This window comes from Myiozetetes cayanensis, unplaced genomic scaffold, assembly GCF_022539395.1.
Source record: "Myiozetetes cayanensis isolate MyiCay16 unplaced genomic scaffold, myiCay2020 scf6-25, whole genome shotgun sequence".
NCBI classification, from domain to species: domain Eukaryota; kingdom Metazoa; phylum Chordata; class Aves; order Passeriformes; family Tyrannidae; genus Myiozetetes; species Myiozetetes cayanensis.
Genome location: NW_026087853.1, coordinates 55,101,048 through 55,127,121, shown reverse-complemented (window position 1 = coordinate 55,127,121; position 26,074 = coordinate 55,101,048). Strand labels below are relative to the sequence as shown.

Below are 26,074 nucleotides of genomic sequence, written 5' to 3'. Positions count from 1 at the left end.
GTTTTGTGGGAGTGCAGCGCCAGGAATCCATACCTGTGACTGGAAAACAGAAGTTATCACCCACATGACACTGATAGGGAGGGTTAATGGGGCAGGTTGAATGTCTTTTGCCCACTTCTGCCCCTTTCCCAGCCCAGGGGACTTCGGCCTTTGTGCCATCCATGGGATGTCACTTGGCTCTGCTCTGGGCAACTCAAACGTGTTTCAACCCAGCAACTATGAAATTTAACTAAAAACCACCCCGTGACACTTGCGGTGACACAGGGCATTAAACATTTGCTGTGGCTCAGGACATACCTCTGTATTTTTAATACAGAACTTGCTAGAAGAAGCTCACAGTGCCTGGTCTCTGCTGCAGGAAACATTGGCCAAGCTCACATGGCACACCGGGCTTGCTGAGGCTCCCCTGCTTTGTGGGAAAAGGAAAAGAGTGACTAAATAAAACAGATGTTTCCCCAAATGATTACTGGTTGCACCCTGAAGACACTGAGGTTTAGGTGCTGCAGCAGCTGAGAGATTCCAGTGGGTTTATTCTGGACCATGGGATTATGTTTCTTTTAGCAAAACTCAGCTTCAGCTGATGGTTTCTAAGCAGCTTCAGGTTTTGGCTCACTCCTTTGGCTTAAGCAATGCTTAATGCCCTTTGTTATCATTCCTTTTGAAGTGACAGGCTGGTGTCTCTTTGCTCTTAATTTATAACCAATTTTCCCAAGTTGGCTTAAGGGTGACATTTACACAACTGTGTAAAAAAACACAAACCGATTCCCCCCCACCAAAGGATGTGCAGCTCGTGTCTGTTATTCATCAACCAGATTTTAAATGACAGCAGAAGGAGAAGTTGTTGCTCCTTATTTGAAGTTCAGGACCTTGCTCAAAATTTGAGGCAGCGCTTGCCCAGCTTTCTGTTGTTGTTTTTAGTGCCTCTTCCAACACAGAGAAAATGTTTAAAACCCAGCTGTTGGTGGTGATTGTTGAAGCTGCTGGTGGTTCACTCAGAATGATACTGAGCAGGACTGGGAAAGGGGGGCGATTCCAGGCTCCATCCACTGAGGTTTTTTCAATGTAATTAAGATGTCCTTTCTCTCAGTTTTTGTTGGCAGAGCTGAACACGTTTTACCTGAAGTTTGTGCTGTGGATGCCCCCAGAACACTATTTGGTCCTGCTGCGCCTGGTGTTCTTTGTGAACGTGGGAGGGGTGGCCATGAGGGAGATCTACGACTTCATGGACGACCCGTAAGCCCAACCTCTCTGTATTTCCCATGTCCAGCTCCACGTGCTTTGTTTGGAATTGGCTCCAGCTTGTTGGCATCCATCTCAGGCAGCTTGTCAGGGGCAAAAAGGCCTAAATCCCAAAGCATCTGCTTTGTGTTCCTTTGTTTTGGAGGTCCCACTCTCCCTGGTCAGAGGGCAGCTGTTGTTAAGGGCGTTCTGTGTGCACTGTTCCAAACTCAGTGTTTCATAAAGGGTCTCTCTGTGGAGAATGGAATGTGTGAAGGAGCTGGAGTGCCACTGGCTCGGGGGCAGGGCAGCGTTGCGCTCCTATCCCAGACTGAGAGCCAGGAACTGCAGTCCTTGGACGTGCCCTCTGAGGACATCAAGGCCCAAACTGAAAAAAAAAAAAAAAAAAGGGATTCCTAAAGGCACTTCTCTCCTTGAGCTGTGTTCCCACTGGTCCCTGGCCCTCCGGAGCTCTCCTGGCATCCTCTTGCAGGTCAGAGACCCTCAGTAGCAGGTGTTGCAGGTGAAGCACCACACACAGAGTGCATGTTCTTCAGACTGTTCCCACTCCAGCATCATATTTGTCCTCGCTGCTTTTGTTTCTGCAGACCATGTGAGAGCTGAGAAAGCTTTGTTCTCAAATATCACCTTTTCTTTTAATGTCACAACCTGCCTGAGCCCACATCCTAAGCCTGAGGCCACACCTGGCTTCCAGGGGTGTTCATTGTCTGTCGCTGACCAACACAAAAAGTGTCTGTGTTCAGAATTTAGGGTTCCAACATTCTCTGAAGATCAGTTTCCCTTGCAAGGCTTTGGCTCCTAGAACTGGGAAGAAGGGCCAGCCCACATTGCTTAGGCGGATTTCAGGACATTCCGCAGTGGCAGCTGCCCTGCCCTTGGACCTACTGGTTTGGGACGTGCCTCCAACTCACAGGTAAGAAGAGGTCTCTGCCTCTCACTGCTGAGCTCCTCTCCTTAGCTCCATTCGTCTTCTGGGCCTTGTTTTTGGGTTGTAAAAGCTCCTCTGCCCTCAGTTCAGCCACATGGCATAGCACTGCAGTTCAGGAGAGCCATCTGTCACCCGTGCCTCATTCCTGGTGCCGTTTGGTGCCGTTCTTCCCACGAGCTGGAGAAACCCATCCCAAGCTGCACATCCACATCATTGCTACCACCTCCTGCCATGTTTTGTGGTGGGTAACTGCCCCCAAATTCTGAGGTTCCTGGCTCTGCTTGATGCCCCCCAGAGCTGACATCGGGCTGGTCCTGCAGAACTGAGCACCTGGTCTTACCTGGTACCTTCTCTGTGGAGGATTTTGCAACCAGCCTTCAATTCCTTTGTGTGTTCCAGACCATCCAGGCAGAGAAAATCTGCCCCCATTTAGCAGCTTCACTTGCATGTCATATTAAACCCAGGATCATTTAGGATTCTTCCCTTGGTTATGTAGGTAGAAACTGCTGGGAAGAGCTGGCTGTACCAGAGGCTTCCAGCTAACAACACATGGGAAACCTTCCTGACCTTTTCCTATTGGAAACTTAATGCTCAGAGATTGGAATATTCCACTGACCTCGACAGAAGCTTTGCTCACTGCCATGTCTGGTGGTGATAGGATTGTCTGGAATAAATGGATGAGATCTCTTCAGCCAACCCTGCAATACTGGGTCTAGAAAGCAGTGAAATTCCAATATGAAGGCTCTTCTTCCCGCTCAGGATTCTGAGGATCTGCAGACAGTTCTGAGGCTTTGCTTGCAGGACCTTGGGCTGAGTATGGTGCCAGTGGAGTCTCTGTGGAATTGCCATAGTCCAGGAGGAGGGGTGAAGCTGTCCTCCAGCCCTTACATACCACGCTGATCCACACCCTGCTTCCGAGTTCCTGAGGACTGGAGGTGTGAAATCTTCCTGACCAGGTATGTCCTGGTGCAACAGTCTGCAGCGTTTGAGCTTGTCATACATTCCTCTCTATAGTCTTCCTGTCGCTTCCAAGGAGTCTGCACAGAGGCCAGGAATTTTAATCTCGCTCATCACGTGAAAAAAGGGTTTTTCTTTAAAGTCTTCCACGAGTAGAAGGGCAGGAAACCAGGTCTCTTCCTCAGCAGCTTTAGGGTCTGCCTGGCTCTTATGTTGGGGTTGCCTTTAATTCTGTCTGTCATCTGTTCCCCTGGTGGCAGAGGAAGAAGGAGAGCAGAAAACTGCCCTCATCATCTGAACAGCTGGAATTCCCAGGGAGAGATCTGCTGCTTCCTTTTATCTCTCTGCCACTGGTTAAGGCTGGTCTTTGCCCATTTAATCTGTCAAACCACCTGAACTCCCTGGAGCAGATTCTGAAGCCTTTCATCCGAACTGATCCAGGCAGGAGACCTTTCAAATGGAATGCACTCATCCTCTCTGCATCCGCAATCACCCACACTTGATGTATTTCCTATTTTTCCCAGTGCATTTGGATGATTTGGTGTAGTTTGAACTGTTCATTGGTGTCAAATATGACTCTGGGCCTCGTGGGTAAGAAGCTGTGTGTGTTGTGAGGAGATAGACTCCCTGCATTCAGGAGAGGGAGGAAAAACTCTGTTGGATCTCTGTGCTCAGATCCCTTCCCAGGCACTGACAGTCCAAGGGGATGGGAACAGATATGAGCAATGGGAATACGAGAGGCAGCAGAATGGATGCCTTGAGGGGAAAAAACCCCAAAAGGACATGTGTGGATAAGGGAAGAGGGAACATCCTCCTGGTGCAGGTCAGCAGCTTTCCCAGGTTTCTAGTGCAGGCTGTTACCTGGAATGAGGCTTCTTGAGACCTTCCCATCACCTTTTACTTCTTTAGAAACCAGGAATACAGCTGATGCCTTTCCTAGACTCCATTTTTCTATAAATATTGGTTACAGCAAAGGCTGTGTGAGAGTTTCCTTTAGTATTTCAAGATAAAGTAATGATAAAACTTAGCCATCACTCTCTACTACTGCAGCAGTAAATTTTAGTTTCTGTCCTATATTTCTTTGCTGTTTGGGGTACTTGGCATTTCTTTTTCCATTTCACTGTTTACAGAGACAAATGAAAACTATTCCTACCAACTATAATATATGTATAACTATATGGATTTTTTTTATATATAACTGTATGTTTTGTGGGTTTTTTTTCTGTTTTGTTTTGTTTTTTTTAACTTCAGGCTGGTATCTGGTGGGTGTAAATGACTACAGACATGTCTGATGGATACAAAAAAAAAATTTAACTTTCAGTATTTTGTTAAGTAAGATTTTTAGTTTTTAAAGTGAAAGAGCCTTTTTGTCACCAGGGGTATGTGACTTCCTGAACCAGAAATACCATTTATTTAATTTAGGTTCATTAGTTTTCAGCCACCTCAGACAAGCTATACTCTGTACTGCTGGCAGAAGCATAATCAAATCAGAAAAATGATCATTATGTAGAAAAAAATCAAGCTTACATTACATCAGAGCCCCTGGGTGGATGCCTTGGTGCTGCTGCAGCAGAACTTCCAGCACTGCTCCCAGGCATCCCTGGACTCCACAGCTTTCCTGGCCTGCTCCAAACAAACCTGGGAATCACATGTTTATCCCAGGGCTGGTTTGCCCTGGCAGCGAAACATGGTGCTTGGGTCTCCCAGAATCTTGCCTGTTGTCACTAAACCTTTTTTCCTTTAAAACTCATTCCAAGATCAGCAGTGGTAGCTCCCTGAATACTTTTTTTGGGAAGAGATGAAGTTTCAGAATGCAATCCCAGAAGGATTAAATATGTTTGAGACAGCGTGGCTGATGCTTGCAGAGGAACTGGCAGGGGCAGAGCTCCTCTTTAGTACCATACCCTGAACATCTGCTGGTCTCAGGCTGGTCAGATAATTGATTCATGTGGATTTACTCGAGCATGGGGACACTTCCCTGCATCGTATGGGGATGCAGTTTAACTTTTCATGTGTTTTCAGAGCCCCTGAGAGGAAACTAAAGTAACGCCAACATGAAAGTTGTCAGCCTGCACAGCCTTAATGCATGTGTGATCCAAACTAGACTTGCAGGACTGTGCAAAGCTGACTGAAATTGCTCTCCCAGCTGTCTTTTTATGGAGGTTTCTCCGAATCCTTCATTTGACAGCAAGGAAATGTCTTATCTGTGTGTTTCCTTTGCAGGAAGTTCCACAAGAAGCTGGGCCAGCAGGCCTGGCTGGTTGCTGCTATTACTGCCACGGAGTTCCTGATCGTGGTCAAGTACGATCCCTACACTCTCACGCTCTCCCTGCCCTTCTACATCACCCAGTGCTGGATCCTGGGGATTATCCTGGTGCTCACCTGGACAGCCTGGCGCTTCTTCATCCGGTGAGTGGGGTGGGACGTGCTGCATTTGGGGTTTAGGGAGGTTTGTTCCACAGCCCCTCCTCTCCCGGGTGGCTGCGGCTCGCTTGGTGTGAAGTGGGAAATGGAATCAGGGTTTTATTTTCCCTTCAAGTTAGACCAGACTGAGGTGTTTCCAGCTTCATTGCCAGAACAGCCTGTGGTTTTCCGAGCTGTGCCAGTGTTGGGACAAGGGAGCCGAGTGAGATGTGTTTGGTTTGGATGCTGCTCTGAGCAAGTCCATGGAAAGCAGCTGCACAGGGCTCAAGGAACTGGTAGACTTCCAGTATTGGAAGGGACCTACAAGGAAGCTGGAGAGGGACTCTGCATGTGAGGAGGTGGAGTGACAGGACAAGGGGAAATGGAAATGGCTTCACAGTGCCAGAGTTATGTGGGATATTGGGAAGGAATTATTCCCTGTGAAGGTGGGGAGGCCCTGGCACAGGTTGCCCAGAGAAGCTGTGGCTGCCCCATCCCTGGAAGTGTCCAAGGCCAGGTTGGATGGGGCTTGGAGCAACTGGGATAGTGGAAGGTGTCCCAAGGCAAGGAGTGGCACTGGATGGGCTTTAAGGTCCCTTCCCACCCAAACCATTCCATGATTCCTTGAGCTGTGGTGATGTGTGCAGGAGGCAGCAGTGGCTGTTGTGTTGTGGCAGAGGTGAGAAGAGCCAGGCCACCAGCAAGAAACACAAAATTCCAGTAGCTCAGTGCCATCAGCACGTGTAGAAATGTGAGCCGAGGGCTCCAGTGGGTTGAGTTATCCCAAGGGAGCTTCATTCAGGGCAGGCTTCCTTACTGCTCGTCCTGCAAGCTAGAACTGTGTGCTGTGTGTTTGCTGCAGGGACATCACCCTGCGGTACAAGGAGATCCGGCGGCAGAAGCAAGAGCACAGGCACGAGAAGGACAAATGCCTGAGCAACGGGGACCGACACTCGGCACTGCTGGATGAGCCCAATGGGAACAAACCCCGGGAGAGGAAACTCTGAGCAGCAGCCACGGGGCTGACGGGAACTCGTGGTGCTCGAGCAGGCCTGGGGCACAGTCCCAACCTCATCCTAACTCCTAATTGTCATTGTTAGCATTCCAGCCTGTGGGAATCCCCTGGGGGAAGGATGACACGGACACACACCCCCCTTTCTCCTCATGTCACTGGAGAAGGTCTGTGTGGAGGGAAGTCAGAGCCAACACCGCACAACAAGGACCTCCTGTGGGTGCTGTGTGTCCTCTAAACCAGGTGTGGAGATGGGGGGGCTCGGAGCACAGCACACAGGGATCTGCTGCTCTGTTCCCAGAGAACTGTGAGAGTTCCACGAGGCGTTCGGGCATCAGGAACACTTCAGAGACCAGGCACGGGAAACGGATTCTTTCCTTCCTACTGAAACTACCTGGAGCTGTGGAGGAGGATTGGGTGAAGTGTTTGGTGAGAGGAATGCAGGTGGACTGAGCCCTGTGACCAAGCTGCTCCTTGCACAGGATGAACCACACTGCACTGCTGGTCCAGCCCCTCCACGGGGGATCTGACTGACTTCCGATGTCCTGGAGCGGCCTGTGGTAGTTTTGTGGTGTATCACAGCTCTGGGGAGACAGGCAGCTTCCCCTTAGCTCTTATTTTTAATTTACTCTTTTAGTCTTGGTCATCTCTTAAATGTAAGGGAAGGTGAAGTGAGAAAGGTCAACCTGCCTTCACTCTGCGGAGTAAAATGTGTCACAAGTGGAAACTGGGAGTTGCTCCGTCAGTCTGAAGTTATTTACCTTGTCCTCAGCTGGGTTTGTGTCCTCACCAGGAGGGTCTCACTCCTGGGCTCTGACAATACTCGAGCTCTGCCACCCTTCATCCTGTTCCTCCCGGGGTAGCTCCAGAGTGAGGAATCTCTTGAGTCCAGCTGGAAAAGCTGTTCCCTGCAGTCCCACACCCGGCCTCTGTCCCTGTGCCACCTCCCTGCCAGCAGCAGGCCCAGGCCAAGCAATGTGGCCAGGGAGGTTCTGAGCATCCTGAGCCAGGCAGTGTTCCCGCTGGTGACTCAGCATCCTGGAAAAGGAATTGAAAACCTGGGCTGCCTTTTTTTTTTTTTTTCCCCAGGTCATTATTCCAAACTGTAAGAGCTCCAGTGAGCACGGATTCTGTGCCGTCTGCTTTGAGCCCTTGCAGTGCTGTCCTGGGCACTGGTGTCACCCTGTCACTGCTTAAATGCTCTGATCCAGTCAGGCTGCCAAAGGGTGTCTCCCTGGGAAGTGTTTATCCAGAGGAAAATGACACGAAGGCCACAGTATAATTACGAGGGTGTAACCCCAGGTTTTGGAAGTGGCAGGAGCTTGCAGAGCCGCTGCCCGGCAAACGTCCGTGCGTTTGATCCGGTTTGGTCTTGTATGGGAATGACAACCAACAGCTGCTTTTTTCTCAGTTTTAGTGTCCCAGGTACTTCCCAGCCATAAAAAGTGGGCAGTGTGGAATTCTTGGATCACCAGTTGGGGTGGTGGTCAGGTAACCCAGGGGGACCTGTTACTGGGCACCCCTCCCACCAGAGGGCCTGCGCTGGCACCACCTGGTGAGGAATCCCTGCTGTGCCTGAAACATCCTGGAGATTTTTAGCTAATACGGGAAACACTGACTTGTCTGCATCCATCTGACAGCTGCCAGGGATAGCCTGGATCCTGCCTGTGTAATAAAGCCCAGTGTGCAGCATGTTCCCTGGGAAAATGTGTTCCCTTGGGTCCTCTTGTCACCTCACACGTGGAGCTGGGGGTCTGATGGGGCTTGGGCTGTGTGCCCACCCTCAGCACAATGGATGGATGCTGGATGCTGTGCCTCCAGGTAAGGAACACGTCCAAGTTTTCAGGGGAAAAAGGTGGGCTCTGATCACTGCAAACTCACCTGGATTTAGAATCCCTCTGTGATCACCCTGAAGTGCTCAAAGCAGCCTCATGGGGAGGAGGTGAAAGGAAGCTAACAGGCCTCATGGGAATGATGTTTGGGGTGGCCTAAAATAGGACTATTCCTTTGAAGAGGGCAGAGGTGGCAGGCTCCTCCTTCCACACACAGCTGTATCCAACTCTCCTGGGTCAGGAAGCTGGAACAAGTCTGTCCCACCTGTGGTTACAGCCTGACTTCATAATGATGCTGACCAAAGGTAAAAGTGTTGGCTTCAAAAGGGAGAAATGTTTAGTAGGTGAGTTGCTGCCTGTGTGAGGCTGGATAAATCCAGGCCCAGATGGGGCCTTGGGAGATTTCCAAACCTCTTCCCAACTCCATCCTGTTCAGAACAGCTCAGGGGGGTCACCTTTGCCCTGAGACTGGAGCCCTGCAGGAGAATTCTGGATCCTGGGCTGTGCCCTGGAGGGGACACCCTGCCACATCACTGGGGATGCAGAGGAAGCTTGGGAGCTGGGAAAGGACCATAGCCTGCTCTTTTCCAGCTGCACCCAGAGGAAGGGCCAGGAAGCCCAATGGAAAGGACCCTTGGCTGCCAGAAGAGGCAGCTCCCTCCACTCAGGCAACATTTTTGGCACAGTCAAAACTTGCTCTCTTTTCTCCCTGAAAATGAACTCCCCACCGGGAAGATTGTGGGACCATCCCCAGTGCTGCCCTACCTCGGAGCAGGGAGCTGCAGCAGAGGTTGAGCTGGCCCTGCATGGGTGTTCCTGGAAATTACAACTCCTCTGGAATGTCACACTGCTCCGTGGCCCCTGAGACCATCTTTACTCAGGGTGCCTGGGCTATACTCCCTACAAAATTGCAATTATTCCATTTTCTCCAAGCAAAGCGATTCTCCTACTGTCTGAAGTGACTCCTTAATGCCCTGGAAGTCACCTGGCATCTGAGGTAAGGTGGCTGAAAACATGGATGTGAAGGCAGGGAAACGGAAGATCCCCTGGGATGGTGCGTAGGCACAGTGTGGTCGATGGTCACGGTGTCACAAGTGTGGTGGGCACAGAGCCTTTGGTCTCCGAACTGCCCAAGGGGCTTTTTGGGCCAAATCACAAAAGGTTGCAACTTTTGCTGCAGAGGGAGAGGATCTGATGGGTTTTCTTAGGAACATCCAGAACCAAGACCTTGCTGGATGGCCTCAGGTGTCCCCAGGGCTGGGAGGGACACTTAACTGGAAGCTCTTTGGGACCTGAAGATTTGGCTCTGGGATGATGATCCACAGCCCCCCTCTGGCTTTGGGGGGCAATGGGAGGAGATGTGAGTCCCTAGGGAGAGAAACATTCATCAGGATCCACGAGGAGGAGGAGCTGGAGATGCAGAGGTGCAGTGGGATGGGCGAGGGCGTCCCTGGGCAGCACGAAGTGGGATTTGGGGGAGCCCCCTGTGCCCAGAGCTGCCTGCAAGCAGTCGAGGACCTCTGGTGTGGGATGAGGGAGCTGGTATTGCCCCTCCATGCTCCTGGCTGGGATTTGGGGTGGGTTTGTGGGGTTTAGGGTGATTTTTGTGGTTTTTGAAGGTTTTTTATGGCAACTTCCTAAGGAAAGCTGCCAGCCTGGGAGGCAAATCAGAGTGAGAGACCCCTGCATCCCCTCCCCGGGGTCTCCAGACCCCTCGCCCCCGGGCAGGGCAGAGCATCTCCCGCAGCCCCTGCGGGTCGCTTCTCCCCCGGTCCCCCTCTGCCCTGGGGGGATTTGGGCTGGGTTAAGCCAAACCCCGGGGAGGGTTTGGCGAGCGCAGAGACCGCCCAGCTCATCGCACGGATGAGCGGGCAGTGCCGCCCGGCTCCGCCCCGGGCTGGGCAGGGCGAGGGAGCGGAGCCGCTCCCACTCTCATCGCCGGGAAGCATCCCGGATTGCGGGGGGGCGGAGATCCCGGGCTGAACTCCCAAACCGCAGGGACCCCCGGGCAGCGGAGAGGGGGGCTCTGCCCGGCACCCGCCGCCGGGAAGCATCCCGGGAGGGAGGAGCTCCTTGGGTCCCGGGGCTGAGCTCAGGGACCCCCGGGCAGCGGAGGGGTCTCTGCCCGGTCCCCAGCGCCGTGGGAGTGGACCCCGGCGGTCGCCGCGTTCCCCCCGCCGTGGGAGCGGACACCCCGCAGATCCCCGAGGATTTGTACCTGTCCAGGTAAAGCACGGCGGGAGGAACCGGGCGGTACGGGTTGTGCAGGGTCTGGGATTCGTCGGTTTTGGTGCCCGTGGGGTGCGATGGGTCCCTGCGAGGGGCCGGGCAGGGCGGTGGGTGAGCACAGAGCCCACATCCTTGTGTTTTGGCAAGTTTGGGATGCGTCTTTATCTGTGCCAGGAGCAAACTCCATCCCACTTCTGTGCCCTGCGGATGGCGGCCAGGCAGGGCAGCGTGGGGATGGAAGGGGCTGGCAGAGCCCCGCCCGGGTGGGCACAGCCGCAGGACCAGTGTCACCAGTGAGCTGAGTGTAGCCCGGGCTCAGCACACCCGGCACGGGTGTCAGGGGCAGGGCAGGGAGGGATGGATGGGCAGGGAGGGATGGATGAGCAGGGAGACGGACTGGAACCTGGACTCTGGGACATTCGGGGACTGCAGCGTGCTCGGAGAGGGGTCGTACCCAGGGTCTGCAGCAGCTCCCAAGGAAAATGAAGCTGCCCCGGCCCTGAGCATTGGGATGTTGGGATGGATGGAGGGGGGCTCTGCACCCAAACCAGGGTTCTGCATCCTGTTTTGGGACTCTGCACCCCATTCTGGGGCTCTCTACCCCCAAACCAGGGCTCTGCACCCCGATCTTGAGGTCTGTGGGTAAGAAATCCACCTATCCCTGAGCTGCTGGCAGTGGGAGAATGGTGCCAGTTCCTTCCAAATCCCTCAGGTTTGATTTCCCAGGAATTTGAGCAGCAGGTCAGGGGGATGTCAGAGTGGCTCAGTGAAACGCTCCAGGGAAGAGCTTAGTTAACAAAAAAAGCCATAAATCCTTCCCCCAGCACCTCCACCTCCGTTTCCTCGCTCAGGAGAGGTTGATGCTGTTTTCCTGGTAGGAAAATGCCTCTGGATTTCGTCCTAGTGCTGAGAACCGCAGTCTCTTTCCAGGTGATGCCTCAGAAATCTGCTTAACTTGCTGCTTAGAGGAGGAGATTTATGGGAGGAGAAGCTCTGAAAGAAAAGGAAAATTAGAAATTCTTTTTAATTTCGAGCAGAAATTGGGAAGCGATGGAGGAGGTTTGTCCTCCTGCAGGAAAAGTCGGTCATGAAAACTTTGCTGTTTTCATATTAAAAAAACCCCAAACATTGGCAAACATGGAAAGGAATGAAGTTCCCATGCCCAAGCTTTTCAGGGGCACAAAAAGAGGTGGCAAATCTCCATCGTGTTGCTCTGTAAAGATGTTAGTTTTTAGCTCCAAACAGCAGAGTATCCCTTAGGCTGAGCTCAGCCCTTGTGTGACACGAGTTCAGCACGTTCTCAGCCGGGTTATTCCTGTTTCATCGATGGCATGGGGAGGTTTGTGCCAGTGGGAGGAGGCTGGGGAGGAGCTGGGCATCTCTCAGCCCCACTCCAGCTTCGCTGTCCTTTTGGGTTGCATTTAGGACCCCCCGTCCTCCTCCTGTTACCCCGACAGAGGGCTGCGTGTCCCTGCAGAGGGTCCCCGGACAGGCCAGGCCAGCACAGCTCATGTATTTCTCAATAACACTGTGACAGTCCCACCTTTGCCCATTAAAATCTAAACCTGGATGGTTTTGGGGAGGGTTGATCACCCCACAGTGCTTGAAGCTGTGAGCACCCGAGAGGAGCTGGAAGGTGAGACCCAAATATTGCGGGATCATCCATCTGAGGCCAACCCAGCTCCTTGTCCTGTGCCATGAGCAGGCTTTGGGGCTCTGGAAATTCTGGAGAGGGGCTGGGGGGCTCTGCGAGAGGGGCAGGGAGAGGATTGAGGTGCAGTGCTGATTGAGGTGAGTGCAGTGACCTGTGGGGGTCTGTGGGATCACATCAGTATCCCACGGGCTGTGATCTCCTGGCTCGGATGCCAGGGAGCATTTTGGCTCGGTTCCTGTTAGGTTTGCTTTGCTGGGTGTTTTGGGGGATCCCAAACCCCCTTTGTATAGCAGAAAATCGCTGTCTTGGGTAAATCCCCTTCAGCATCCGTGGTGCCTTCGCTGGGATCTGTCTGGAGGAGTAGCTTCCTTACCTTAGGATGGATCTCTCCTATGACTAGACTGGGAAAACCCCTTCGTGCGGGGAAGGTGCTGGAGCTTTCCCACTGCAGGAGCTGATTCTCTGGGGAATGGCATCACCTGCAGCAACCCCAAAATTGGGGAGTGGGACTGCCCCCCTCACCTGGGGCCAGGGCAGAGCCTCGGGAGAGTCTGGTCAAACTGCAGGAGGTGAAGGAAGGTTTAAGCTGGAAAAGCAGCAAAGGGCTTTGAGGGCTCCTGGAGGGGGGAAATGCATGCACAGAGCGGTTGGGAATGTCACCCATTAAACACTCCCGAGGTAAATTGAGCGGCCCTGCCTCTTCCCGAGTGGTTTCCATCCCTCCTCCAGCTCCTGCCGCTGGCTGAGAGGCTTCAGCGCGTTTGCTCAGTGCCTGGAAGAGGAGCCAAGGCCAGGAGCAGCAGAGGGGGAGCAGTGATGGAATGTTCACTGCAGGAAAATCTCGAGGCGTTCGGTCTTTGAATTATTTGCCTTCACCCTCACGCCGTGTCTCCGCATTCCAGGCCGTCCCGCTGGCAGGGGGTGTTTGCCATGGACACTGGGCATGTCAGCAGATCCCGCTTCAGTGGTGAGTCCTCTGGAGAGAGCCTGGCAAGGGTTTGGGGCAGAGCTGGCCGGGCTCACACTGAGGTTCTTTTTGGGGGGAAATGGCTGGTCCTCACTGCTTCCTATCAGGAGAACCCTCTGCTTCATGTGCCTGTGGGATTTTGTTTACTAAAATGTGGGTAAAACCCTTAAAGCCCCTAAGACATGGGGTTTAGTTTCCCGAAACAAGGGTCAAACCCTTAAACCCCCCAAGTTTTCCAACATTAATGCTCAGCCCTCAGAAATGGGTAGGAATGAGGAGGAAGCAGGTTCTAGTTCAGCTGGGATTTGCACCTGGAGTTACTCAGTAGTAGGAGCCAGTAAGGGATTATTCTGCCAATTTTATTTTTATACCCAGTTTTGCCTCTCTGTCGTATCATGAGCCTGGGAACACTGGCATAGGAAACCTCTGACTTCTTCCCCCAGCATCCTTAGCCGGGCTGCAGGGATAAATCAGAGTCCTTATGGGGTTTGGGGAGAGGTGGAGGAAGCAGGGCCTGGTTCCTACCCCGAGGTTTAACCCCTGAAATCCCTCTGGGCTGCTCCCGGGATCCAGATTAGGTGCTCAGGATGCAGATGGTCAGTTCCTTCTGCTCATCCCTTTCGCCGTTCCTGCCGGAGGAAGGCTGGGGGGAGCAGCAGGTTGTGCCTGTGCTCGGATGCGATGTGGGAGTTCAGCCTGGCTTTGGGCTTTTTCCGGCTCTGACGGAGGGAGCGCCGCGCCGTGATGCCGGAGGGCTCCCCGGCAGTGCTCTGGGATGAGAAATCCTTTCTTTTCCCGCTGTTTTTGTGCTCCCCGGAGCGGTTGGTGTCGGTTCCGCGCGGGAGTGATGGAGGCTGGTGCAATGCAGCAGGAACGGCTCGCTGGAGCATCGCTGCCGAGCCCGGCGCTCCCTCCCCGCTCGCTCCAGCAGCATCCGGAGGGCTCTGCCCCCTTTCCTAGCAGCTCTTGGGTTTGTTTTTCCCCTATTTCTGGATTTTCCTGGCATCCCCAGCCCATGGGGACCCAGGCAGAAGCGAGGGTGATGCAGATGTGCACTGGGCACATCTGTAAGTGGGACGGAGCCACAGCTGGCGAAGGGACCCCCGGCACCCCGGGAGTGATGTAGTCACTCTCTGGGAAGCGGGGCTGGGATGCAGCAGCACATCACCTCCCGAGAAAGTCACGCCAGAACTGTCCTTCTTTTGGCTGGCAAAGCCGCTGCCTGACCCGGGTGGGAGCTGTGGTTTAATCCCCTCGTGGCCCATCCCGTCCTCGGAGCTTGGAGCCGAGTTCCTGGCATGGAAGCGGCTGAGGCTGAAGGCTCAGCCCGGGGGTGGTGACGAGCTCATGGAGTCCCTTGTCCCCTCCAGTGGCCTCCAGCCCGCCGCGGTGGGAGATCGGGCTCTACACCGCCGGCGCCTTGGCACTGCTGGGAATCGCAGCCATCAACCTCTGGAAGCTCTGGCGTTCCGGCAGCTACCCGGCCCCTTCCCCCTTCCCAAACTATGACTACCGGTACCTGGAGCAGAAGTACGGAGCCGCGTATCCAGACGTCAGGCACAAGGTAAAAGGTGGAAAGTCGAGGTTGGTCTCCTCTCCTTCCCTTTGCAGCATGCGGGACGCTGGAAGGGTGAAAATATCTCCTGGCTCCCAGTGGGAATGGCCACGGGCAGTGACCTGGTGCCAGTGGAGTGTTTAGGGGAATCAGTGGAGCCGGGAGCTGCGGGAGGCACTGGGCTCGCTGCCGCAGCAGCTTGAGGCCAGGCGGGGGCCGGGAGGCATCCAAAGAGGGGCCGGAGAAGCTCAGCTGGAGGGACGGGATGGCATTGCCTGGTTTCCTTTCCCTGGCAGCGAGGCCTGGCCCCGGGCTCGCAGCGGACGCTGGGTCAGAGCACTGCCAGCCGCAAGAGCAGCCTGAGGGCAGAGGACACCTTGGAGAGCATCCAGGAGCTGGGCAGCCTGGAGCTGATGGGCAGAGACCTGGGCCTGGCCCACTACGGCCCCCTGAAGAAGTCCATCTCGGCCGACTCCCTCAACTCCATCTCGTCCATCGGGAACAACTTCGGGCAGGATTTCACGGTGGGGCAGGTGGAGGTGTCCATGGAGTACGACGGGAGGGCGGCCGCCCTGCACGTGACGCTGCTGCAGGGCAAGGACCTGCTGGAGAAGGAGGATGGGCGGTTCGAGTCCTGCTTCATGCGGATCAGCCTCCTCCCGGCCGAGCAGATCGTCGGCATCTCTCGGGTGAGTCCCCCCAGTCCCCCAAAGACCCCCAGCATGGATCACAGGGCCTGGGAGTTTGGGTGGCAGCATCTCTTGGGCACAGGGTGGGGGGTTGGGAGCAGGGAGCTCCAGACACACTGGATGTGGTTGGCATGGGCTTTTGGGAGTCTCAGCTTCCCAGGACAGTGACTGGGGTTTGGGAGCAGGAAGCTCTGAGTGCATCAGGACTGGATGTGGTTGGCATGGGATTTTGGAGGGGGGTGTCCCAGGTGGGTTTGCACATCAGAGGCTTGGCAGAGGCAAAGGTGTCTCCCCTTTGGCTGCGATTTGGGCTGGCTTTGTCGTCTCCGAGCGTGGTTGGTGGCAGGTTTTCCTGCTTGAATTGCCCTGCTCCAAGTGCCCAGGGATGCAGTGGGAGGTGGAAGAAGTGGCCTGGGGCGGGACTTGGGGGGCTTGTGCCTTACCATGGTCCCACAGCCCCCTGAGTCCCCACAGCCCCTGCAATCCCTCTCCCGTGGCAGATCCAGAGGAGCGCCTACGCCGTGGCCTTCGACGAGCGCTTCTCCATCCCGCTGGACCCGGCGGCACTGGAGGAGAACAGCCTGCGCTTCTCCGTCTTCGGCATTGACGAGGACGAGAGGAGCGTCAGCACCGGTGTGGCCGAGCTCAAGCTGTCCGACCTGGACCTGGCCGCGCGACCCTTCAACGCCTGGCTCTACCTGCAGGACATGAGCAAGGTGAGCCAGGGTGGGGGGTTGCCCCATCTCCCACCTTGGGTGGTTTCTGGGGGGCTCCCAGGGGTCAGTGGGTGATGGGGCATTGTGTCCCGCAGCCTGTGGACACGGTGGGGGAGATCCTGCTCTCCCTGAGTTACCTGCCCACGGCCGAGCGGCTCACGGTGGTGGTGGTCAAAGCCAAGAACCTCGTGTGGAGCAACGGCAAGGTGACCGCAGGTGAGGGGGCCAGGGGAGGACAGGTAGGTACGGGGGGCCTGTGGTGGGCTGGGGGGGCAGGGGAGTTGTCCTGGTTTGTGCCACTCTGACTACACAGATCTTTACTGGAGTGGCTCCTGTTGAGGAAGGGCCACTAAAGAGGGTCCCCCCCCTTTCTCCACATCGCTGGGGACATGTGTGACTAACCCTGGGGCCTCTCCCTCACCTCTCGAGCAGATCCCTTCGTCAAGGTGTACCTGCTGCAGGACGGGAGGAAGATCAGCAAGAAGAAGACAGCGGTGAAGAGGGGGGACACCAACCCTGTGTTCAACGAGGCCATGATCTTCTCCGTGCCGGCCATCGTGCTCCAGGTCTGGCCCAGCTTTTGTCAGGGGGGCACATCCCATCACTCCTTGATCTGCCCAAACCCTCCAGTGGGGACTTTCAGGAGGATGACGGGTTCTGGGGGGATGCTGGTAGCTGTGGGGACCATGGATGTGCAGGGATGGTTTGGGGGTGTATGAGCAGGGCAGGGTGGGGAGCAGACATGGGGAGGGGCTTTTTGGGGGGGGATGTGGGTATGGGTGACTTCTGGGGGATTTTGAGGGGGGGTTGTTTGGAGGGGTGTGGATGTGTGGGGGCTGTTGGAGAGAATGTGGATGTGTGGAAGTGGCTGGTGGTGGGAACTCTTGAGGGGATGGGGATGTGCGGGCTGGGATATAAGGTGTGCATATGTATGGGGGGGGTGGTTGTGTCTGTGGACAGGGGCATATCTGGGTGTAGGGGATGTGGGAGAAATAGGAGCATGTGTAAGCATGGAGGTAGAGGAGGGTGTATATATAGTGGTATGGGGGAATTGGGGGAGGTTTCAAGTACAGAGAGTGGGTTTGAACAGAGTGGGGGCACAGAGGGCCATATGTGGGGTACAGCTGTTTTGGGGGTAAATTTATAGGGTGGGGGATGTATGGCTGGTCTGTGTGCATGTGTGTGTGTGTGCACTTAGGAAGAGCACAGGGATACGTTCCCGGGGGGGCTGGTGTGTGGTGACACCGCTGTGCCCCCCAGGAGCTGTCCCTGCGCGTGACAGTGGCTGAGAGCAGCGAGGACGGGCGCGGTGACAACACGGGCCATGTGCTCATCGGCCCCACAGCCAGTGGGATGGGAACCACGCACTGGAACCAGATGCTGGCCACGCTGAGGAAGCCCGTGTCCATGTGGCACCCACTCCGCAGGAATTAGGGGGGCTGCTGGGGGGGCTGCACCCCAACACCGGCTCTGCCGGGCACAGCGAGGCCCGGAGCCGCCAGGCAGGGGCCAAGTGGGACTCTGTGGCACCCCAAAGGCCGAGCTGCCGGCGCCTCAGAGGGGCAGCTCCTGCCTAAACACCCAGAGGATGGATGGAGCGATTCTGTGGCTTCATCTTTGCCCTCCTGAGTCCCCCACGCACAGGGACTGCAGACAGACCCACTGGGAAGGAGCCCAGACGGACCAAAACCAGCCAGAACCTCCCCAAATGGCTGGGCTGAGCATCCCAGCGGCCTCAAAAGCAGTGGAATCCGCAAACATGGACTCTAAGGCTGAAGGGGAGAGGGGGGATTCCTTTGGAATGTGGGGTTTTTTTGAGGGGGTGGTAAATGCCAGCATGGCGTGGCTCCTCTCGGTGCAAGTGGTGATCCTGGGGGGATTTTTAAGAGGAGTTTTGGTGTGTTGTGCTGGGGATGGAACGTTTCCAATGAGAATGGAAAAAGGGAGCAATAACAGCAGAAAAAGCAATTGTTATTACATATGGCTTCTCCTTCCATCTGTTTTCCCCCACAGTAAATCCCTGCCCGTCTCCACTGGCTGCAAGGACGGGGCTGGAAGTGGTTCCCAAGCCCTTGGGTTCGAGGGTGACAGGCAGAGGGCTCCACTGGAGCCCCTCGTGGCAGAGGATGCCCTGGGGCCACATCCCCCCTTGCCTGGAGCCTCGGCTTTTCCCTGCCTGCAGGATGCTGGTGGAAAGCCAGGCTGGGAAATCTGGGGGCTGTATGCCAGGAAAGCAGCATGAGCACAGACTTGGGATGTGGCTGTTTGGATGATCAAAAAAAGTGGGAATGAGCCGTTTATCTGTTTTCCCCTGATTAAAGGTGACTCTGAGGTGAGTTACCCCATGAGCTGGTGGCACTTTTTCCTTCTCCTCTGTCCTGCCTGCCCTTTGCTTTGGGACAGGGCCGTCATGTCCCTGTTCCATCATGGCCCTCCTTTCCTGTATGTGCCCGTCTCTGCTCGCCGATGCCCAATTTCCCTCTCCTGTGCTCCATCTCTTCCTCCTCCCCACCTCCCCCTCCAGCAGCCCCCCGTCCCATCTGCTGCCAGGTGAGTTGGTGCCATCGCTCCGTGGCTGACGCACGGCCGGCTCCAGGCACCAAGGCATGAGCCAAGGATGGAGGGGCTGGAGGGATGAGGTTTTCTGAAGGATGAGGAAGGCTTTTGGGAAGTTGTTCACAACCAGTACTCATAGGTCCTGAGGTCTGGGGGAAAATTTTCTTATTAGTTACCACAGCCAGCATTTGGGAAGAGACAGATACAGAAATCCTTGGCTGTCCTGCAGCTCCTGCCAAGTGCTGAGCCTTGCTCAGGGTGAGGTAAGTGACTTCCACAGCTTCTGGAATCACCCGTGGGCAACATCAGCGATGTTCAGCCCCAAAATGATGGGGACCACGTGGCTTGGGGCTGTTTATTGTGCCCCTCTTTGGCCATTCGTCTTTCAAGGCACCTCAGCACCTTTTCCTTCATCCTGGGGACAAAAAAATGCTGCTGGAGCTATTTTTGGCAGGGATGGATGGACCCTGTGAGTGGGACTGGAGCCACTAAGGAGAGGGGACAGGGCAGTGGCTGTGTGGGGATGGAGAGAGGCTTTGCAAATTGGGGTCTATGGGCAGGAAGCAATGTGGGAGATGAATTAGTTTGGGGGGTACAGGATTGGGAAAAGATCTGGGAGGGACATGAGGCTCCCTCGTGCCTGGGGGGGCTGCACTGCCTTTGCTGCTGTGGGGTTCCCAGCGGATCCTGGTGTCCCAGGAGCTCCCCAAGCCCAAAGCAAGCCCAGAGCAGGGCTGAGCCCCCTCCCAAGGCCCTGGCCTGGGTGGGAGGGCAAGGGGCAGCCATGAGGGGTTTGGGCTGTGCTGGCTGCGGTGCGGACGTGCCTGGTTGCTCTGAGCAGTGCCGGAGGATTGCTGGGCTGGGATGCATTTCCTTAGTCACCCTCCCCGGGGGCAGAGGGTCACCTGCGGTTTTCGGTGCCTCCCACTTTCCTGCTCCCAGACATCCATCTTTTGCTGCCACAGGGACCAACGTGACAGTGACAGCTCATTGCTTTGGGTGTTTAATGCCTGTCAGACCGGTGAGCTCCGGCCTCTGTGAACATCCATCACCATGTCTATACGGATAACCAGGACAATGCAGCAGCATTCCCTCCCCAAATCCCTCCCCAGCCCCTGGCTCCAGGCTGTGTCCCCCTCAAAATTGAGCCCCCCACTCCCCCCAGAGCTCAGCAGCTGTGGCCTGTGATGGCTGAGCAGCGGCTCCAAGGTTCAAAAGGTGGGATTCAGGGCCCTCATTTCTCCTTGTCTTTCTTTCTGCCCTTCCTCTGGCTCGTCAGCTCGCTCAGCTTCTTGTCCAGGCGCCGCTGGAGGTGGGCTCGCTTGGCTGGGTCCAGGGATTTGTCCTTGGAGCCGCTCCCGGGATACAGGACCCCTTCCCTGCTGATCCGCTGCCGCGCGTGGGCCTTGGCCTTGTCCCCACAGCCGTGGACCTGCAGGGGGAGAACAGACATCCGTGGTGGCTGGGAAGCAGGGCAGGGATCAGCCACCTGGGAACCAGGGCGTTCGTTCCCAGAGCCTGGAATTCCTCTGCCACCTTCACATCCCCCTAAAACCACCTCATGTTGTTGGTACCCATAAGTGATATTATTATTTATTTTTAATTATTATTTATTATCTATGTTTATTGTTATCTATTGTTCATTATTACATTATACATTATTACGTCATTATATATTATATATACTACATATACCCATAGATTTGGGTTTATTTTAGTTTTTAGTTTAATCTTCATTTTATTAATATTTATATTTATTTTTAAACTCTATAGATTTATATATTTTATATTATAATAATTATTTATTGTTCATTACAATTCACTTTTATTATTAATAATAATTATTGATTATTGTTATGTATTTTATTAAACCATCATTTCTGCTTTAGAACAAAATATAAAGGGGATTCTTCTCCTGGACTGCACAGCAGGTAAATCCTTTGGGATGATTCAAGTGGCTCCTTCTGCTTATATTATTATATATTAATTTTTATTATTGTTTACTATTCATTATCATTATTTATTCTTAATAATAAATTGATGCTTAATACTATTATTTATTCTTATGTATTATTGTATTTTGTTAAAACATCATTTATAGCTGCTCTCACAGAAAACAAAATATAAAGGTGCTTTTACTGCTACTGGACTCTGCCCAGGCAAGTAAATCACCCTTTGGGATGTTTCAAGTGGCTCCTTCCACTTCCTTTCCAGTGAACTGGGAAAAGCAATTTGGGGAATGAGAGACCTTTTTAGCCATGGATCTGCTGCTCTCATGTAATTTGATCTGTCTCCTGCAGTGGAATTAAAAAAACCTTCATAAAGCTCATTCTGTGCAGGCAGAGCTCTCCCAGTCCAGCTTGTGCTCCAGCCCTGGCCGTGCCCGAGGGGTGTGGAGCCAAATCCAACACCAGAATCATCTCCCACAGGTGAGATCCCAAAATCTGACCCCTTGTCTTGGTCCACCCCAAAGTCATTTATGCTTCCATGAACTGGGGTCCCAGAGAGCCACAACAAACCTTCCCATTCCTGTCGGGGGGCTGGAGCAGTTTGTCCATGGCTGGGAACAGCCAAACCCAGGTGTCCCTGCCAGGATCAGGATTTTGGAGCCACCACAGCTGACAGACACCCCCCAGATCCTGTAAAAGGGGGCTGGAGCTTCCCTAGGGAGGGGATCAGCAGCTGGGGGCATTTTGGGGGGCCATGAGCTCCTTCCAACAGGGACCCTCAGCACACAGGGGCTTCATCCCACTGGGATGGCTCCAGGTATGTGCAAGCCCCCGGGCCAGAAGCTCCAAGGGCTATTCCACATCCAAGCCTGATAACATCTGGGAAAAAGGATGGACTTTTAAAAGCAAGGAAAACTGTCCAAGAGGGATTTGAATCCCCACAATTGTTCCCTGTTAGAGGCTCATTACAATTCAGCAGGGAGAGGCGATTCTACAGGGTATAAATTTACATCCCACTGGATGGTGAGTGACCATAAATACAGCTATTCTTTGCCATGGAAACAGATAGCTCCTGACAGGGGGAAACGCTGTGCCAAGGATTTATAGGGCTGCTGAGCTCCAGGAGGCTCCACAGGGCACGGGACTGTGCCTGGGAGCTCCAGTGAGAGGAAAAGAAGGAAAAGCTCTTGGGAAGAGGTGAGCAGAGCCCAGGTGTGGCATGTGGCAGCCCTGTGTAGCTGCAGTTCAGCACAGACTGTGACAGGGAGGGCTCTGCTGAAACCCTCTGCAAGGAAACCCCACCCAGGGAGCCCTACAGGGAAAATTCCCAGGTTAAACCCGCCCTACTGTACCTCAGGGATGTGGTGGCTGAGGCAGTAGCAGCGGTGGCAGTGGTGGCAGAGCTGGCCCAGGGTTGTGACAGAGGCTTTGCAGCGGGGGAAGGCACAGGTCCTGTCAGCCTCCATGGCAGCGGAGATCAGAGCGTTGAAATCTTCTCCTGCTCCGCTCCCCACCGCTGGCTTTCCTGGGAAAGGTGAGCAGACACCTGGATTGGGGACTGGCAACAAACCCACCCACCTACAGCCACAGCCTGGGCTGCCTCTGCTTCCTTCAGTGTGGGCTCCCTTGGCTCCTGTCTCTACATTTGGAAGTCTCCCATGTAACCCCAGAGCCTCTTTCCTGGGAAAGGGTCCCCAGTGTTCTCCTTCTGACTTAAGGAATGTTCCTGCAGGTATCCAAACACCTCTCCCCAGATGCCGTAGCCAACCCATGCAGGTTCCTGCCAGTTCCCACCCCTCTGACAAGCACCAGGGAGCTTTCCAAGAACCACATACTTCGTGCACATAGGCAAATCCCAAGGTCCGGAGTAAACTCATAGGGATTAAGATTTCCTCAAGGAAGAGTATTAATTGTGCTGCTTATGAAAAGCTTGACCTACCTTTGGCTTCGCTTTTGTCCTTCTTCCTGCTGCTGGTGCTGGGCTCCTGCGCCTTCCTCGCCGCCTCTTCCCGTCTGGCCTTCTCCCTCTGGACTCTCTCCAGGTGCAGGGATTTCAGGTCCACTTTCCCCGAGCCCTCACTGCTCCCCCCCGGCTCCGCAGGGACAGGGGTGTTCCCATCAGGATGCTGAGGCTCTGGAAGGGGCAGTGGGGGCTCGGGGGGCAGTGAGGGTTCCACGGGGTCTCTCTTACGAACACTGATGTACCTGTCCCGGCCCTCCCCTGAGCTCAGGTGCTGCAGCCCATATTCCTCCGCCAGCAGGTGAACCAGCATCCGCTCGTGGGAATTCAGGGATGGTGGGAAATCCAGCTGCACCTCGCCGCTGGCCAGGAAGGCCACCAGCATGGTCCTGAACCTGTCCCCACCATCCTTTGTCCCCGAGTCTTCTCTGCCAGCTCTGCCGGTGTTCCGGGAGGAATGTGCTCCCTGTTTCTGGCTCCCTGCTCCGGCTGCCGCTCCTGCCTTTTGCTTCCTGCCCGGAGCCGGCTGCGGTTTGGGGCCAGATGGCGCGGGTGGTTTCGGGCCCTGTTGCCGCTCGCCCCGGCCCTTCCCAGAGTAGTTCTGGGGCACGAGGTCATCCAGGTACTCAAAGGCGGAGCGGACGTGGCCGTGCTGGGAGAAGTGCTCCAGGAGCCGGCGCAGGAAGGGCTGGCTGCCCACGGTGTGGCTGTCACACACCACGGCCACGTGGCGCCGTGCACGCGTCACCGCCACGTTGATCCGCCGCTCCTCCGCCAGGAAACCCACCTCGCCTGGGAGAGGGACAGGAAGGGCCGTGGGAGGGATGGAGCCAGGTGAGGGGGCTGGTCCCAGTGACCCAAGGGTTGCTTGGTGGAAGGGTGGGAGTCGGTGTTTATAAGATCCCCTGATACCATCCCATTCCTCTTTCTACCTGTGTTCCACCACCTGCAGCCAGAGCCAGAGCTCCACACAGAGCTCCTGGGAGAGCAAAGAGGATGAAAGGCACATGGAGAGAAGATTTTCCCCTGGCCAGCCCACAACACAAGATCAGGTTGGATCTGGGAGCGAACGCAATTATGGAGCAGCAAAGGCTCACCCTGTGACAGAGGAGGAACTGCAGGTAAAGAACTTCCCCCTTCTGTCCTACAGAGCTCCCACATTCTTGGAGGGTCTAAAGGAACAGCCCGTCAGGAACTCGGGGATGTTTCCCTCTGCTCACAGAGCAGCAGTGCTGGGATGACTCAGGGAGGATCAGCCAGCGAGCAGGGGAGCGTGGGTGGCTGCCGAGCTCCAGCTCTGGAGAATAGAGAGGAGGCCAGTCGGAAAGAGATTAATGCCTCAGCCTGGCTCTGCTCCTGCCGTGCCTGAGCAGCCTCATTTGTGCTGCCTTTGAGGAATGGGGTGAGGGTGAGCCCCTCTCCGGGCTCTGCAGCTCAGAGAACCATTCCCAGCTGCTCTGATGTGGTTTAGCCTGGCTAGAGGGACAAGTCCAACTCCTTTCATCTGGGAATCAGAGAATCCTGGAATGGTTTGGGTTGGGAGGGACCTTAAACACCAACCAGTCCCACCTCCTGTCATGGGCACAGACATCTTCCACTATCCCAGGTTGCTCCAAGCCCCATCCAACCTGGCCTTGGACACTTCCAGGGATGGGGCAGCCACAGCTTCTCTGGGCAACCTGTACAAGGGCCTCCCCACCCTCACTGGGAAGAATTTCCTTTTAAAAGAAGGTTTCCTGCTGGACCAGGAATGGTGGCAGAGGGACAGTCAAGGTCCCTGGCCTGCTCTGAGTGGAGAAATGCAGCTGCAAGAGGTTATGGATTTCTCCCAAGGGACTCAGAGAGCACCAGTATCATCTCTTGTACCCCCTGCAGGAAAAGCCTCCCTGTGCCCCCAGGAAGGCAATTCCTGCCCCACTTATGAGCTCTGGCTGCTCCCTGAGCAGGGAAAAGGGCTGAGGACACCCACCTTCCTGGGACACCAGCTCCCACCAGCACAGGGGTGAGTCACTCCTGGATAAGGACTATTCTTAGTGCTGTCCCCACCTCCATGCTCCCCACAATGCTGCTTTTCTTCCTCTAGGCTTGGAAAAAAAGGTACCCCCTCCTTCCATGCGTGCTTTCCCTCCTTTTTTCCCCCCTTCCTGCCATCAGCACTCAGCATTTCACCTTCAGCAGCACAGGTAGGGCAGCAGGGCTGTGCCTCCTGTGGCTTTGGAAAGGGCAGTGATCCCTGCATGGGACAGAGGGGTCCTGGAGCGCTCCACAAACTCCTTCCACTTCCCCACAGGAGCCTTGTGCCCCCAGGGCAGCAGCTTTTTTCCAGCTATTAACTTTCTCTGAAGCTGCTGATAGGAAAGAACTCGATTTTCTGCTCTAGATTTTGCTCCCAAAAGCTGCATTTTCCGTGCATGACTTGGGATGCCAGCTCCTGTTTGCTTTCTGCAGGGAACCGACCCAAAATTGGCTTCAAACCCAAGAAACTACCCCCCAGCTCCAGTAAATGTGGGGCTAGTGGGATGTGATGTTATTAATATTATCATCATCATCATAATCATCATTCTTATTGTTTCGTTCAATCATTTCTGAGGCCTCAAGAGCCAGGAAACCTTCAAACTGAGCAGCCCTGGTCCCCTTGTACCTGCTGTACCATGGGGAGCCTCCTCTGCAACCCCGACAGCAAATATATACATTAATTAAACAAAAAAGGCTGAAAAGGGAGGGTTTTGCCAGTAAATCCCTTCAGAGCCAAGTCCTAGAGCACTGCAATTAAACCACAGTGCTTGGCTGCACGACTTCCTTCCCATTCCCCACGGAACCACACTCCAGCAGCGAGCTCTTACCTTTCCTGTTGGATCTGACAAAGGACAGGATCACTGCCTCCTTCTCTCTTCCTTGGAAACCATCGACTGATTTGATTTCCAGCTCGGGGTGGCTGTGACAAAGGTGCTCTCGTAGCATGTCCACCTGGAAAACAGGCCACAGGTAGCTTTTAAACGAGAGACAGAGGTGAAAAGGGTTAAAATGGCACAATCTGGGGGAAATCCCTTCCTCCCAAACCCACATCATGCTGGCATCTCATGGAGGTCAGGTGATGATTCCTGAGGGTGGGAATGGTGCATTTAACTAACATTTCCTTCCTCCAGGGCCTCAAGAGCTGCTCAAATGTGGAGGAGTTGGCCCCAAATGCTGATTACATTTGGCTCTGCCAACCTTTGGGACGTTGTGGTGCTTCATGTGCAGGGAGAGGGGGAACGCCAGGAGACGGACAGCTCACCTGGAGGTTGTAGGGAGCCACCACAGCGATGTCCTTGGCCTTCACACCAGCATCCACCAAGGCCTGGACGTGCAGCCCGGCCAGCTGGACCTCCCCTGGGGCAGAAACAAAGTGTGACAGGGACCAGAGGCCAGAGAAACGTGCCCAGCTC

At 54.7% G+C, this 26,074-nt stretch overlaps 3 protein-coding genes across 3 annotated transcripts in view; 2 read left to right on the top strand and 1 right to left on the bottom strand.

Moving 5' to 3' along the window:
- The window catches only part of PTDSS2 (phosphatidylserine synthase 2), a 33,246-nt gene extending 25,980 nt beyond the window's left edge, over positions 1–7,266 (top strand). Inside the window, 3 exon segments of the mRNA XM_050334871.1 lie at positions 1,088–1,233; positions 5,348–5,533; positions 6,390–7,266. Of these exon segments, the coding sequence (XP_050190828.1) occupies positions 1,088–1,233; positions 5,348–5,533; positions 6,390–6,534 (477 nt within the window). The 3' untranslated portion in view covers positions 6,535–7,266.
- A 2,707-nt stretch (positions 7,267–9,973) lies between these two features.
- Positions 9,974–20,793, top strand: SYT12 (synaptotagmin 12). Its single transcript, XM_050334872.1, has 8 exons — positions 9,974–10,597; positions 13,157–13,221; positions 14,592–14,785; positions 15,073–15,465; positions 15,966–16,181; positions 16,277–16,397; positions 16,614–16,747; positions 17,442–20,793. Exons 2-8 carry the CDS (start codon positions 13,185–13,187, stop codon positions 17,613–17,615), a joined length of 1,269 nt encoding a protein of 422 aa, XP_050190829.1. The 5' UTR covers positions 9,974–10,597; positions 13,157–13,184; the 3' UTR covers positions 17,616–20,793.
- Positions 19,972–26,074, bottom strand: part of IGHMBP2 (immunoglobulin mu DNA binding protein 2) — a 24,918-nt gene continuing 18,815 nt past the window's right edge. Inside the window, exons 11-15 of the mRNA XM_050334868.1 lie at positions 25,924–26,018; positions 25,490–25,613; positions 22,626–23,438; positions 22,039–22,211; positions 19,972–20,169 (exon numbers count right to left, since the gene is read on the bottom strand). Of these exons, the coding sequence (XP_050190825.1) occupies positions 19,972–20,169; positions 22,039–22,211; positions 22,626–23,438; positions 25,490–25,613; positions 25,924–26,018 (1,403 nt within the window). The remainder of the gene's footprint in view (positions 20,170–22,038; positions 22,212–22,625; positions 23,439–25,489; positions 25,614–25,923; positions 26,019–26,074) is intronic.